General features: G+C 31.7%; 1 protein-coding gene across 1 annotated transcript in view; it reads right to left on the reverse strand.

Moving 5' to 3' along the window:
• Window positions 1-14,579, reverse strand: part of LOC127726714 (uncharacterized) — a 74,994-nt gene that overhangs the window by 23,516 nt on the left and 36,899 nt on the right. The window contains exons 13-14 of the mRNA XM_052234186.1: window positions 13,554-13,798; window positions 12,150-12,303 (exon numbers count right to left, since the gene is read on the reverse strand). Coding sequence (XP_052090146.1) covers window positions 12,150-12,303; window positions 13,554-13,798 — 399 coding nt within the window. The remainder of the gene's footprint in view (window positions 1-12,149; window positions 12,304-13,553; window positions 13,799-14,579) is intronic.

The following is a 14,579-nucleotide window of genomic DNA, read 5'->3' on the forward strand; positions in this document are numbered from 1 at the left end:
AACTGCATACAAAATATCATTGACCTACCACTAGTGGTTCCCAATAAACTGACCTAATCACAGACTAATACATGTAAACTTAGCAAAAGATTCAATGTCAATAGATCATGACTAAGGGGGCTGGACCAAATAATCTCAATGGAAATGAGGTGTGCCATTAATTATGTTAATACAACTGCATACAAAATATCATTGACCTACCACTAGTGGTTCCCAATAAACTGACCTAATCACAGACTAATACATGTAAACTTAGCAAAAGATTCAATGTCAATAGATCATGACTGAGGGGGCTGGACCAAATAATCTCAATGGAAATGAGGTGTTTATACAACTGCAAACAAAATACCATTTACCTATACATACCCACCACTAGTGATTCCCAATAAACTGATCTAATCACAGACTAATACATGTAAACTTAGCAAAAGTTTCAAAGTCAATTTAATATATCATGACAGAGGGGACTGGGCCAAATAATCTCCATGGAAATGAGGTGTGCCAATGCTAATACAACTGCATACAAAATATCATTGACCTAACCACTATAGTGGTTCCCAATAAACTGACCTAATCACAAACTAATACATGTAAACTTAACAAAAGTTCAAAGTCAATTTAATATATCATGACAGAGGGGGCTGGGCCAAATAAATCTCCATGGAAATGAGGTGTGCCAATGCTAATACAACTGCATACAAAATATCACAGACCTACCACTAGTGGTTCCCAATTAACTGACCTAATCACAAACTAATACATTGTTGACGTCGCTGCTGCTGCCACCGCCGCAAACAGCATACCTATGTCTCGCTTTTTGACTCTGTCAAGGTGAGACAAAAATGAGGAGAGCTGACATTTAAAAAAGAATTGCTTAAACTCAACCACATGTTATTGTGGCTTTCAAAGTATAAAATTAAATCTATTTGTATTTAAATTATGTCATATTTTAATATTTGTAATAATTCAGAGAATTTGGTGTTGTTGGCTGATCTTTTGATTGTCTCTACCTAATTTATTTACTTTTTTTTACACGTGTGGCCAAATTGTATAGACACAGTCGTCTATTGTTGAAAATGAATGTGTTTTTGTAATTTGCATCCTTGGGTTGCAGCCTTAAGAATGTATATCCGTCATTTTCTATTCATACAGTCAAAGCACTTATTATGTCTGTTCCGATTTGTGTAAATTTTAGTTTATCAGTGAATGTAAAAAATGCCATCAAATAGGCAAATTGGAGGCTTGCTCTAGGGAGAAATAATTTCTACCAGCAGTAAAACAGAGCTAACAGAATATTTGCTGATACATGACACATAATCGTGTATATTCAAACCTAACCCCCCCTTCTTTCATATTTTACTGAAAGAGTCACATATTTTATTTGTAAAAAGAAATCTGAATGTGATTTTTGTCCTATATTAATGCTGGCTATGCATAATAAAAAGATCTGAAAAAAAATCAGTCCTGTACTGGATAAGCAGCTAGCTGACCTTTTTTTGAAATACATGTAATCGTATTTTAAAAAAGAACGAAAAAACATCTGAAAGTAATCTTTTTGTCTATACTCGTCACTCATCTGAAGAATACATATCTTAATCAATAACAGTAATAAAGTAAACTATTATCTCTGATAAAACTGAAAAGAAAAGTAAATCATTTTTGGCGTGGTCACACAGTGTTGGCTATTGAAGGCAACAGATGGTTCTCCATTGTAAAATGACTAATGTAGAAACACAAGAATTTTATCAATAAATAGATTTGATCTATTTCTTCCTAAATTATGCTTTTATTTACAATAAATCATTCGGCCAATTGATAAATGTATAGTTAAGTTGTATCTTAATCTGACCAACTCCTACTATAAATTCTTCTATTTAATAATGACAAGGGTTAAACACCTCTAATTCTGAATTTATTCGTGTTTTTTATTCCTATAATATTTTCCAAGAAATGTATTAGCAATGAGGTAATATCAATGCAATACCACCCCCCTCCCCCAACCTCCACCCACCATTATATTGCATAAGGTAGCAACCCAAGACACAAATAACTATAAGACATCTGGAGGTCAACATTCAGTCTTCTGACAGTAAACAGATATACAACATGTGGTGAGGATGAAGTATTTTTGAAATATCAACTCCATTTCTGAATTCGTCTAGAGCGCTACCAATATCAGAAAATAGTGCAAAATCTTCAACTAAACTTCGGTAAACTGATTTTCTCTGGAAACATCAGAAACAGCTTATACTGTAGAAGCATTATTTTTTCATGGAGTTAAAAAAACTTTGTTGTTCATAGTCTCTTAAATTGATTTCATTTATATAAATTTGCAATGTTTCCAGTTTTAGAAAGTATTAGGTTATATTTTGATTGCATGAACATTCAATTCCTTGAATAATATCTATCCATTTAGTAAACAGAATTTTTTTTCTGTCATTTTCAAATAACTACTGAACCACCTTGACCTTTAGCATCTGTGATGGTAACCTCAAAATTAATAAGAATCCTCCTTTCATTGTTATGTCACTATATGTTGCAATTCGATTTACGGTACTTAAGTATTAAAGCATCTAGTAATGAAAAATTTCTGCTTAAATAACAGTAAATATTGTGTACCAGTATTCATTATTATTTGTGGGATACCAGTCTTCATGGATGTAATCCATACCGGTAAACTACACATTTAATAAATGTTAAAACGAAGTAGACATTTTCTATAGGCTTGTATGCAGACTTTGGCATAACCACGAAATATAATATACACAAAAACACAAGTTTTCATCAATCCATGAAAATTAGAAATCATGAATAAATAAACGGAAAATGTGTCCATGAGACACAGATGATACCCCCTCTTTCATATAATGTTATAAAGGGACGTAACGCAAGAACTGTAAAAGTGACTCTACCCAAATTCAAATTTCGGAGTTTTGTCGCAATAAGCATTGTGAATAAGTTTCATAACATTTGGATTTGATTTGATTTTTGTGTTTTTAACGTCACTTTTGAGCACACCTTTTGGGCTATTTCGTGGCGGCCAATTTTTATTGGTGGAGGAATCCGGAGTGCCGGAGAAAACCACGACCTTCGATAGGAAAACTGACAATCCTAGTCAATTAAGATTGGAGTCGAGTGCACCCGCACGAGCGGAGTTTGAACTCACAACCTCAGTGTTGGCTGGCTAGTGATTACAGTAGTAACTACTTAGACCACTTGGCCACCGAGGCCCCTCATTACATTTGGATAAGGCAAACTTAAGTTAGAGAACGGAAACAAAAAATTCAGCAATTTTTCCATTTGTAAAGGGGCATAACTCTAGAAATGTACAAGTGACACCACCCAAATTCATACTTAGTTCGGAACTGTGTATTGAGGTAATGAGCATTGTGTATAAGTTTCATAACATTTGGTTGAGGCAAACTAAAGTTAGAAAAGGGAAACCAATTTCGTGACGTACGGACAGACGTACAGACGGACAAGGGTAAAACTTAATGCTCCCTTAGTTACAGCAGGGACATTAAAAGGAATCCACAGAAGCAAATTGAAGGAAACTCTATCGTCAACCTTTTTTTGTCATTTTTTAAATAACTACCACCTTGACCTTTAACATGGTGACCTCAAAAATAATAAGAATCTTCTTTTCATTTTTATGTCACTATTTGTTGAAGTAAGGTTGCAATTCGATTTACGGTACTTAAGTAAGCACCCAGAAATGAAAATAACTGACTGCTGATGTCAGCAGCTATATTTATATAGAATACCCATGAGGACTTAGAGAAGCAATGTATTTATCTACAAAAAGCAAAACAGATCTATCTTCACCTTTGTTCAATGGAGCCGCAGAACCCTGATTTTTGTAAAAACTACAAATTTATCAACTTGAGATTTATCAAAATGTTTAAAAGAAATCAGGAAAGAATTAAAACATTGTAACAATTAAGCTAGCTAAAGAAATATTTGATTAAAGATAGTGAAAAATACAAGGACATAATGAATGCGTTTAAACAAATAATGTTAATAAAAAACTGTGACTAATTTATTACAGTGTCAAAACAGGAAAGTAAAAAAAAAAACAAGTACTATGATGAAGTAGTTTTTCCAGATAACTAAATATACTTTAAAAGGAAGTGTTTCATATCCTTTCCCATACAATATGTATTTGTAGATATTCTTTAAAAGAACTGATAAAAAGTGAAATCATGCAAATCTCTGAGTAAAAGTTCAAACAGGAAAAGAATTTTAACAGATAAAAATGACAAAGGGCATTTTACATGCAACTTTTCAATGTGGGATAAAGTAGCTGAAATGGCAAATAAAAGCTTTCATTTGATTGAAAATTCTTTCTCTCTTTCAGCAGAAACTAATAGAAGGCTTTGGATATTTGAACAAATGAGTTGAAGTCACTTTTGCAGTTTGATTAAATGGTACCCTTGATGAACACATTGAATTGCCTTGTTTTTGTGACAGTTTGTCATGTCTAAGTTTTCAGTTCTGCTTGTCTGTGTTGAATAATTATCTCCCTTTCCTAAGGCTATTCATTCATTGTTTAACATATGGCGACATATTGAAAAGGTAGATGAGCTCTGATGAGGGTTTGATCCATTAATGACAGGGGGATGAAACATGTTGCTCATTTCCAAAATCTGCCTTTTTTTACCCCTATAACCACATTCCCCCTTCGTTTTTCTTCTTATATACCACACTCCAAAAGCAATTCATTCCCTCATTAAACTAGCCTACCATGTCAAGAATATTACCACTGGTTGACTTTTTTATATAGTTTGACAGCTGAAGTCCAATTTTCTATTTCTAGCAGACATTGCAATTTATGCCTTTGTTGGTGGCCATATTGAGATTCACATCAAAGTAACAAAACTTGTTAAGAGCCTTCATAGGAACAAAGCTCAGTTGAGTTTGGTTTCATTTGATACTTTGGTTTGAGAAAATCACAATATTGATAAAAGGATTGTCGGAGATTTGGTCAGAACAATTTGCAATGATTCATTTGACGGTTCAAAAATCAGTCCAACCAAATATTTATTGAAAAAAATCTGTTACCAGTTAAATCTGTAAAAATAACCCTGTTTTCTGGGATAGTACCTGAGTTCTAACTTACATCCTCTTTCCAGTATTTAGAGCAGGCATTGTGGAAACAAACACGGAATCTAATGTTGTTATTGTAAATGAATTTTTCCAATTCTTATAGTTAAAATCAGGAGTTTTGACATTTTGGTTTCAAACTGTTCAATGGATCTCAAGATAAAAATAAAAATGTGATACCAGTGGATCCAATCCAACTGATTGTAAAAAGCTCACAAACAATGAGAGGAAGGTCTTTCCACTTCCTGTCTAAAAAACAAAAAACAAAAGAACAACTAAAGAACTGACATGTCAGCAAGTGCCCCATGGGTATATTAGTGCCACACACAGAAGCAAATAATTCATACTAATGCAAACAAAGCAATACATGTTTGTTGGTCTTCAATATTATTGGAATTTGTGGTACAAGCAGATATGAAATTAAGCACCTCATGAAATACATATTTCCTTTGAGATTTAATGTATTAATCGAAAATCATGATTTTTAATATATTCCATGAACTAATGATAGTTTCATAAACCACAGAAGTAGAAGAAAATTTTCTTCATTTAAATAAGCAAATTAATAAATCCATGACAAATATGGTTAAAATTGAAGTATTTGTGTAGTTGTGTGTGATTTTTAAACAAAAACTTATCCCCCCCCCCCCCCAAATAATGATTTGAATTTCACCCAAATATGATATGCATATTATCATATTATGCACAACAACTGTGCAAAATTTCATTGCCCTCCTACCTTTCCTTTTGGAGTTTTTGCATTTACAAAAATTGTTGACAGACAGACGGACAGAGTGAAAACTATTGGCCTCCCTCATCCTCCTAATAACAAACAAGTCTTAAACTTTCTGTCACAAAAATTCTTACTGGTAAGTTCATATTTCATTTCGTTTTGCACAACAGAATATCTTAATTAAATATTCAATATCAATAAATGTTCAGGATCAACTTATCACTACCGGTAATCCAAGTTGAGTATCAATAACTTCAGACATTGAAAATAGATTTAAGGAAAATCATTCCCATCTGTTGAAGAAGAAAAGGTTATTTTGTTTAAAACTTGTTCAGTCAATATCTGAAAAAGAATGATTGAATATTTCCTTTAAAAAAAACAGAATATATAATGCGCCTTGAAAAAGAGAAATTATTTTATAAATTCTGAAAATGGTTCTTTTTCAAAGTTTTACTTACCTAGTACACAATTGCTTGCTTCAAAGAAAATCAGGGGTTCAAATTTGCTTAAGTAATGAAAGGTCCAGGACCATTTGAAATTTTAAAGTGAAGAGTCCTCCACAATAAATCAATGGTCGTGTAACAAGCATCAGTGAAAAGAATGGTAGGTCCTTGACTTCTGTAATTTAAAATTGAAAAGTCCTCTTCTAGAAAAGACAGGTCCCAGTCCTCGGACTCAAACTAATTTGAACCCCTGAAAATGTGTTCTTATATTAAGAAAAATTTGTAGGAGGTGATTGATATATAGAAAAAGGTAATAAAATTGACTTTCCAAGTCAGGAATCCCGGTAGATTTTGTAAAAAGTTTTCCAATTGTGTGTTCAAATTTTAAACTGTCAGTGATACTTAAAATGACAATATATTACAATTTGTTACCCCACCCAAAGTCGTAATCTTGTAAACAAACTTGGCTATTATCTATATATGTGACCTTTGAACTATTGAGATTTATAGACAAAACAAAGATAAAACTATCAAACAGTAGATTTTATTTCTTCCAAGTGCATGATAAAAAATCAATAAGTGTCAACCAAATTACAGTGCAACCAGTAAAAAAAAATATGAGGAAGGCCTCGAGTAAAAGTGCATAGAAATTTATCAAAATCAAAAAAGGAACGTGGATATGTAGTTGATGCACAATATCATGAATATGTGCATTGAAAACTTAAGTATCTCTTACTGGTTGCACTTTAAACAAAATGTAGGGGATATTATAAAGTATTGAACATAGAAGTGCTGAAAAACCAAAAAGGGCACTTGAAAAAAAAAAAGTTGTTTAATAGTCTCTTTTATATTACCCCGGTAATTAAAAATTGTTCAAACCCAAATATGAGCTGGACATATTGTATAGACAGCTGTCTTTTTATTTCAGACCAATTTATTGACCCGAGGGTGTCTTTTGGTTTTTCTTTTGTCTTTAACGGCCCTGTGATTAAGAAAATAAAGAATTTGAATTTTGAATTTGAATTTGATTAAAGTTGCTATTTCATTGATGTATATCTCAAATTGCCTTTTAATTATAATGGATGTCTAAACCTAAACATTAGTATGTTAACCTGAAAAAAAAAATCAAACTTAACCACCTTTCTGAATAACATAGGTCCTATCTTTGAAAAGATTTATAAGATTTTAGTTGAAAAATTATAATTATACATGCTATGTAAAATAACACTGGTTATAGTCCCCTCTAAATATATTTCTCTAATTCTTTCTTTTCCTGACCTGTTGATTATTTTTATTTCTCTAATTCTTCGTCAATTTATCCCTTAAGAATCTGCACCCATTGTTTAAAAAAATTTAATCAAGGTGTGGTTCGTTTGATCTCAGTTCTTCATTGGTTAAAATCCGATTATGACGTCGAATTTACTTGCTTTCCTCTGAATTTCCTATTGTGACGGCATGAAAAAAGGCGACCATGCCTGATGACGTCACATAGAAAGAACACATCTTTTTGCAGATCATTCGAAAATACGGAATAATTTTGCCTGCATATTGTTTGAAAATCATTAGAGAAACAAATTCCACCACCAAATCTCGTGTAATACGATATTTATCCACTCTCGACAGTTAAATTTTATATATTTAAAACGCTCGGCAAGCCTCGCGTTTTTAATTTGAAAATTTAACTGTCTTGAGTGGATAAATATCGTATCAAACTCGATGCAGTGGTAGGATCTATATTTAATCAACATGTGGTTCTTTTGATCTCAGTTCTTCATTGGTCAAAATTCGATTATGACATCAAATGTTCTTTCTTTCCTCTGAATTTTCTATTGTGAGGTCATGAAAAAAGGTGACCATGTCTGATGACATCACATAGAAAGAACACATCTTTTTGCAGATCATTTGAAAAGAAGAATTCGAGTTTGTCTACATATCATTTAAAAATCATTAGAGAAACAGATTCCACCACTAAATCTTGTGCAATATTATACGATATTTATCCACTCTCGACAGTTAAATTTTAATTAAATATTTAAAAAGCTCGGCAAGCCTCGCGATTTAAAATTGAAAATTTAACTGTCTTGAGTGGATAAATAATGTATCACACTCGATGCAGTGGTAGAATCTATATGTAAAGACAGTATATAAACTATAAGAGCTACTCCAAAGTTGTTGACATCTTACATAAGGTCATATAAAAATCAAGTGTTATCTTTGACAAACATCAACCAACCATTTGTGAATGACAAATGGTAACACTGCAAATCTATGAAAAAACGATTAAAAAATTCTTGTTTCTTTTAACCTTTTCCACACTTTATAAATATACGAGTTATAGCACATGAATATGCATGAACAAGGTAAACTGTATACAGGAAACAGAAAAATCACCTAAAATAGAATTTAAAATATGCCTTCCATTGAATTCGACATAATCCTTTCAGATTTCACATTTTTGTGGAAATGATTAAAGTACTAATTTTCGGGCTGGGTTATATATCAGGTGATTCATAATAACCTTGTTAATCCTTTGCACTTGTGTTTCTGGGCAGATACAGGATACACAGCAGTGTATTGCATTTTATTATTCTGTTTTTGTTATCAAGCTCATTAAATTAAAATCAGGACAAAAATAACACTGCAAACAGTTGTGTAATTCAATACTGTTAAAAGGAATCGGTGCAGTAAGCTCTATCTGTACAGTATATTACTTTACATGTAATATAAAAAATATATCAAATAGATCTGCTTTTAAGACTGCAATTAAAGAACCATTAAAAATAACAGCAAGAAATATAGAAACTGGAGATTTTTTATATGTTTTTTAAGAAACAGTTGATCTTTTTTTTTTGGTGAAAGTCAAATTTTAACAATAAATTGAAATATTATCTTTATATATTTTCAAACAAGGGATCCCAATGGAAATAAGCTATACTATGTAAACTTTTATGGGATATCCCAGGCTTTTTTCTAAGCAGTTTTTTAATTATTATGATACTATTTTAAAAGTATATATATATATATATAACATATTGTCTTGTCTTGTGATTTTTTGTATATGTGCTTGAATTTGCCTGAATAAAACTATACTTTACTATGTACTGTAAAATATAAGGTTGCAATTCTAAGTTAATTTGTTTTAATGATTTCTTATTAAAGTAAACAAAAAATGTATACAGATTATGCTTTCAATATCACTCCAATTACCTTTCATTATAAAATGCAAACAAATGTTTAAAAGCATTGTATAAGTTTATACTATATTATATGACAAGGCTGGCAGAGTTATCTCCCATACTAGTAAAAAAATGCATAATTTTTTCAGCAGTTTTCTCATTTATCATATCTTAATTTCTTTGTTTTTTTTAATAATTCTGTCAAGTTGGTAGACCTTTTAAGAGTTTCTGTCAAATTCATTCACAACTGTTATAAAAAATATGTCAAGCTTTAAATAATTTTCAAACATTAAGTTGTAAATGAATTTAACTGGGCATTAGCTGTCAAATTCATGTTCAATGATCATGCTGATTAGACTCAAATTCTCATACTTGATTTATAACATACTAAATACGTATATATCCAAATTAAAAAAAATGCAAAACAAACGATTAAAAAACTGTTAACACAGAGATATGTCTTGTCTTTTTGTTATTTTGATAGTAAAATGCAAGCGTTGAAATTAAAATAGCAATACTTTAACATGTAAGTTATGAAAAATATTCAAAGTCAATGAACCATGACTGAGGGGCAGGGCCAAATAATTTCTATGGAAATGAGATGTGCCAATGCTTATACAACTACATGCCAAATATCATTGACCTATCACTAGTGGTTCCCCATAAACTGACCTAATCACAAACTAATATATATGTAAACTAAACAAAAGTTTAAAAGTCAATAGACCATGACTGAGGGGGCGGGCCAAATACTCTCCATGGAAATGTGATGTGCAAATATTTACACAACTGTATACTAAATATCATTGACCTACCACTAATGGTTCCCCATAAACTGACCTAATCACAAACTAATACATGTAAACTAAGCAAAGTTTGAAAATCAATAGACCATGACTGAGGGGGTGGGGCCAAATAATCTCAATACTAATGAGATGTGTCAATGCTAATACAACTGCATACCAAATACCATTGACCTACCACTAGTGGGTCACCATAAACTAGACCTAGTCACAAACTTATACATTGTTGACACAGCTTTTTGACTCCGCCAAGGCGAGACAAAAATGCATGAACTCATTATAAAATTTCAGCATTTTGTGCGTATTTTATACTAGACAGTATCTAATTAACTGTCAAGATGACCTCTGAAAGAATGCCAATTAGTTACATGATCTGATTTAGACATAAATAGAAACATAAATACACAGATAAGCACATGCAATTGTATAATGATAATTTTTCACAATCTGTTTGTTTTTATTTCTTAGATTTAAAAAAAAACAACTAAAACTGTGAGCTACTGCTCACTGATGATACCCCCGCCGAAATATTTCGGTAAACAGGAAGTTGTTGAGTGATGAATCTGAAAACGCATCACTCGGTGTAACTTACTTATATAAACCCTGAAACCAAATTTCAGAAATCCTTGTCAGTAGTTCCTGAGAAAAATGTGACGAAAATTTTCAACTTGGCTATCATGTGTAAAATAATACAAGTGTTCAGTAAACAGGAAGTTGTTGAGTGATGAATCTGAAAACGCATCACACGGTGTAACTTACTTATATAAACCCTGAAACCAAATTTCAGAAATCCTTGTAAAGTAGTTCCTGAGAAAAATGCGACAAAAATATTCATGGGACTGATGGACTGACTGACGGATGGACTGACAGGACGTTTTTTAAAGCAGGGGTATAAAAAATGTAAATCATCCTTTAACCTGTATAAGAATGATTTTTGTTGGCAAAATAAGTCAATGAAATGGTTCTTCCTGGTAGCTACCTTGTTTCACTTTCAATGTTGAAATTCTTGTCTTTTTAATAAGTGAATATGCTTAACTCACGCATAACCAATCTTCAGCAATTTGAAGGTTACCCAGGTCAAAAATTTTAATTGCAAGTGCAAACTTAATATCCTGTAGAAAAATCTTTGCAAGTTTAGTTGAATTCAGTCCAGCAGCTTTCAAAGAGTTGCAGATTGTGGACAACAAGAAGATATATCCCTGTGTGTACATGTTGCTATAGCTTCGATGTGAGACGACACAAAAATAAGATGAGCAATTCAAAAGCAGAAGTTGATGGGGGACAGTTAAAAGAAATTAGAAGAAAAAAGTTGAGGTTTAAGAAGATGATATCTATATATAGTGCTACCAGAGATTCAGGTATCGCAAAAAAAAAAATTTGCACTTGTGGTGCACGAATAGCCACTAAATTTAACTTGATCCAATTTTGATTGGAAATGTTAAAGCCATCATTATGTAGAGTTTCTGTAATGCATGTACACCCTATATATGCTATAGTAAATGAAGCTGAACTTTTCAATATAACAGCCCTTATATTCAATTTACTTTTTAAATCTAAAACGGAACTTAAAAATCAAGAGAGGTGTTGAGAAAAAAAATTAAGGGTAGGACTGAGAAAATAATGGGCAGAAGACCTCTACTCTTGATTAGGCTGTAGTGATCCCTGATAGATTTACAGGATAAAGTCAGGACCAGACAATATATCAAGATCTAGGTATAGAGATTGAGCTAGTAAATCATTTCAAGATGTTTTACATATATCTCATCTCAACTTGTTTTGTTTCTGTCTTATATATATAATTAGTAAACCTGACAAATGAGAACTGTCTGAAACTGTCTCGTTATAGAAACTGAGCTAGTATATAATTTGAAATGTTTAATATTTAACTCACCTCAACTTGTTTTGTTTCTGTCGGAGTAAGCCTGACAAATGAAAACTGTCTGAAGCTGTCTCAATGTCACGACCTTGACACCAGTCAACAGAAGCTTGTCTTTTGTTGTCTGACCACAACACTACTGCATGGTTATACAGGGCATCTAAATTTCCTACAAAATAAACAAGTCATTGTTAAGAAGAGATACAGATTATATTATCTCATTACCATGTATTACTTGAGAAAAAATATTTTATAAAATCAAGGGAAATATTTCAATATTACTTCAGAAGACAAAAATCTGATAAAATGTATATCTAATTCTCATTTTTAAAGTGGACCATCATTACTCTTTATTAGGGATATTCCAGAAAAAAATGTATGGAGGGGTTAGAATGCAATTTGTACATGTATCAGCATCCGCCACCCAGACAATTGTAATTGAGAATCATAGTGCATTCTAGTGTGAAAAGTTATTCTGATACCCATCACCCTCATATTATTAATATAAAGTGCCTTCCAACCCCAACTCAAATACATTTTTTCTGGAATAGCCCTTAGAAAATTTCATATCTATTTTCAATCACTTTAAATTTGAAAAAGGTTAATTTTACAGAAATTTTTGACTAAACATATATTGTTGTCATAGCAGTTTGCTACATTATCAATCAATATTTCAAAAGTGAATTTTCAGGGAATCCCTGCAAAAATGACTCTCTACTGTAAACCCAAAAATTTTCTTAAGCAATTAATTTAAATGACTTTCACCAGGAGTAAAGTAATGGAAATCTTTAATCTTGCAAATACATGTATGTAATTCTGTTATAAGTATTTATATACAAAGTTAGAAAGTCACATAATTATATAAATCACTATGAAGTTGCTTAAGGTGGTACATAACACTACAGGGAGATAACTCTATAAAAATCAGCTGAACGTTTTAATCATGTTCTATCATGTCTGTTGTTAAGGAAATATTAAGCTTCTCAATGCTCAAAATGAGTGTTTGTCAAACTGCTTTACATCCAATGAAATTTTTCTGATAAAGTGTGTGGTTTAAGTTTTTTGAAATTTTTATATTTTTGTCTCAGGGTAAAAGTAAATATTTTGTCAAAATTTTTGAAAATTGAACGAGCCAAATAAATTTTAGTCAAGGTGTTTGGTACCACCTTAAATAGGGTTTAAGCTAAAAATCAAAAGTTTCAAGTTCATATGTCCACAACTTCATGGTAACTTTTACCTGACACAGGACAGACTAATGAAGGGACACACAGACCATAAAACATAATGCCACCCTTCTGCTGCAGGCAGGGCATTAAAAACTGATACCATATAGCAGATAGTAGTACATGTAGTTCAAGCTATAACAAAAAGATAGGTGATAATAAAAAGTGTCAATGAAGAAAGTTACTTTTTACATACCTGGATCAAGACGTAGTCCAATCCTGAGAAAATGTAAGGCATCTTTATTTTGACCTCTGGTTGCCACAGCAACCCCTAAATGACAATATACAGGGGATGCTAATTTCTGAAGGTCATTGACAGATTCTGTCCCCTTGAGTTGTGAACTATCATCGCCACAAGAATCTAACCTTCGGCGTTTAATTTGTTGTTGAGCTCTGGTTCCTTTTTGTAAATCAACACTGAATGGAATCTTATCAATACACCTGCAAAAAAACATCAAAACTAGTTTCATTTATATGGATGATTATTACATTGGTTGCAATGAATTACCGTGATTTCCCAGTGAAATAAAAACCTATAATTTCACATGTGAAATAAACTCAATAATTTCACTCCTCTGACGTCATACAACAATAGCTGTTTTCAAGATGTTATTGATGACGTTGCATCAAAGCAAATTGTGAATGCATAGAAAAAGATATAGTTCCTTGCATATTTTACTATTATTTCCACAAAAAATCCAATTTTCAATGTAATAAAAAGAATAACTAAAAATCAAAGAATTCAAATATTAAAAAATAGTCAATTTGTGACCAAACAACACTGATAATTAACTATGGTCATTCGTGAATTAATGTGTTGTTCGGACACTCGTTGATTATTTTTCTATATTTGAATTCTTCGATTAGTTATTCTATAAATATTCATTACCTGGTAAGCATTTTCACATGAATATTCATAACCTAGTCTTTTCTTTCAAATGACTATTCATTAGCTGGTCATTCTATTATCAGGAACTGGAAATAGTTTTTGTTAATAAATAGTCATTGACCCCTACATTGCGGAAATTGTTTTTTCTTATAAATATTTTTTGACAGTTACTTTCTTGAAAATCATTTTTTCCTGAATAGTTTTTTCATGCATATTGTTACTAAATATTTCCACAACCTTGTACTACACTAATCTGGTATTTAACATAAAAAGAATTCTTCATAAAAAAAAATACAGACCAAGCTCTCTTCATATTGACAGTTTTTTTATACC

The sequence above is a fragment of the Mytilus californianus genome, unplaced genomic scaffold (assembly GCF_021869535.1).
Source record: "Mytilus californianus isolate M0D057914Y unplaced genomic scaffold, xbMytCali1.0.p SCAF_18, whole genome shotgun sequence".
Lineage (NCBI taxonomy): Eukaryota > Metazoa > Mollusca > Bivalvia > Mytilida > Mytilidae > Mytilus > Mytilus californianus.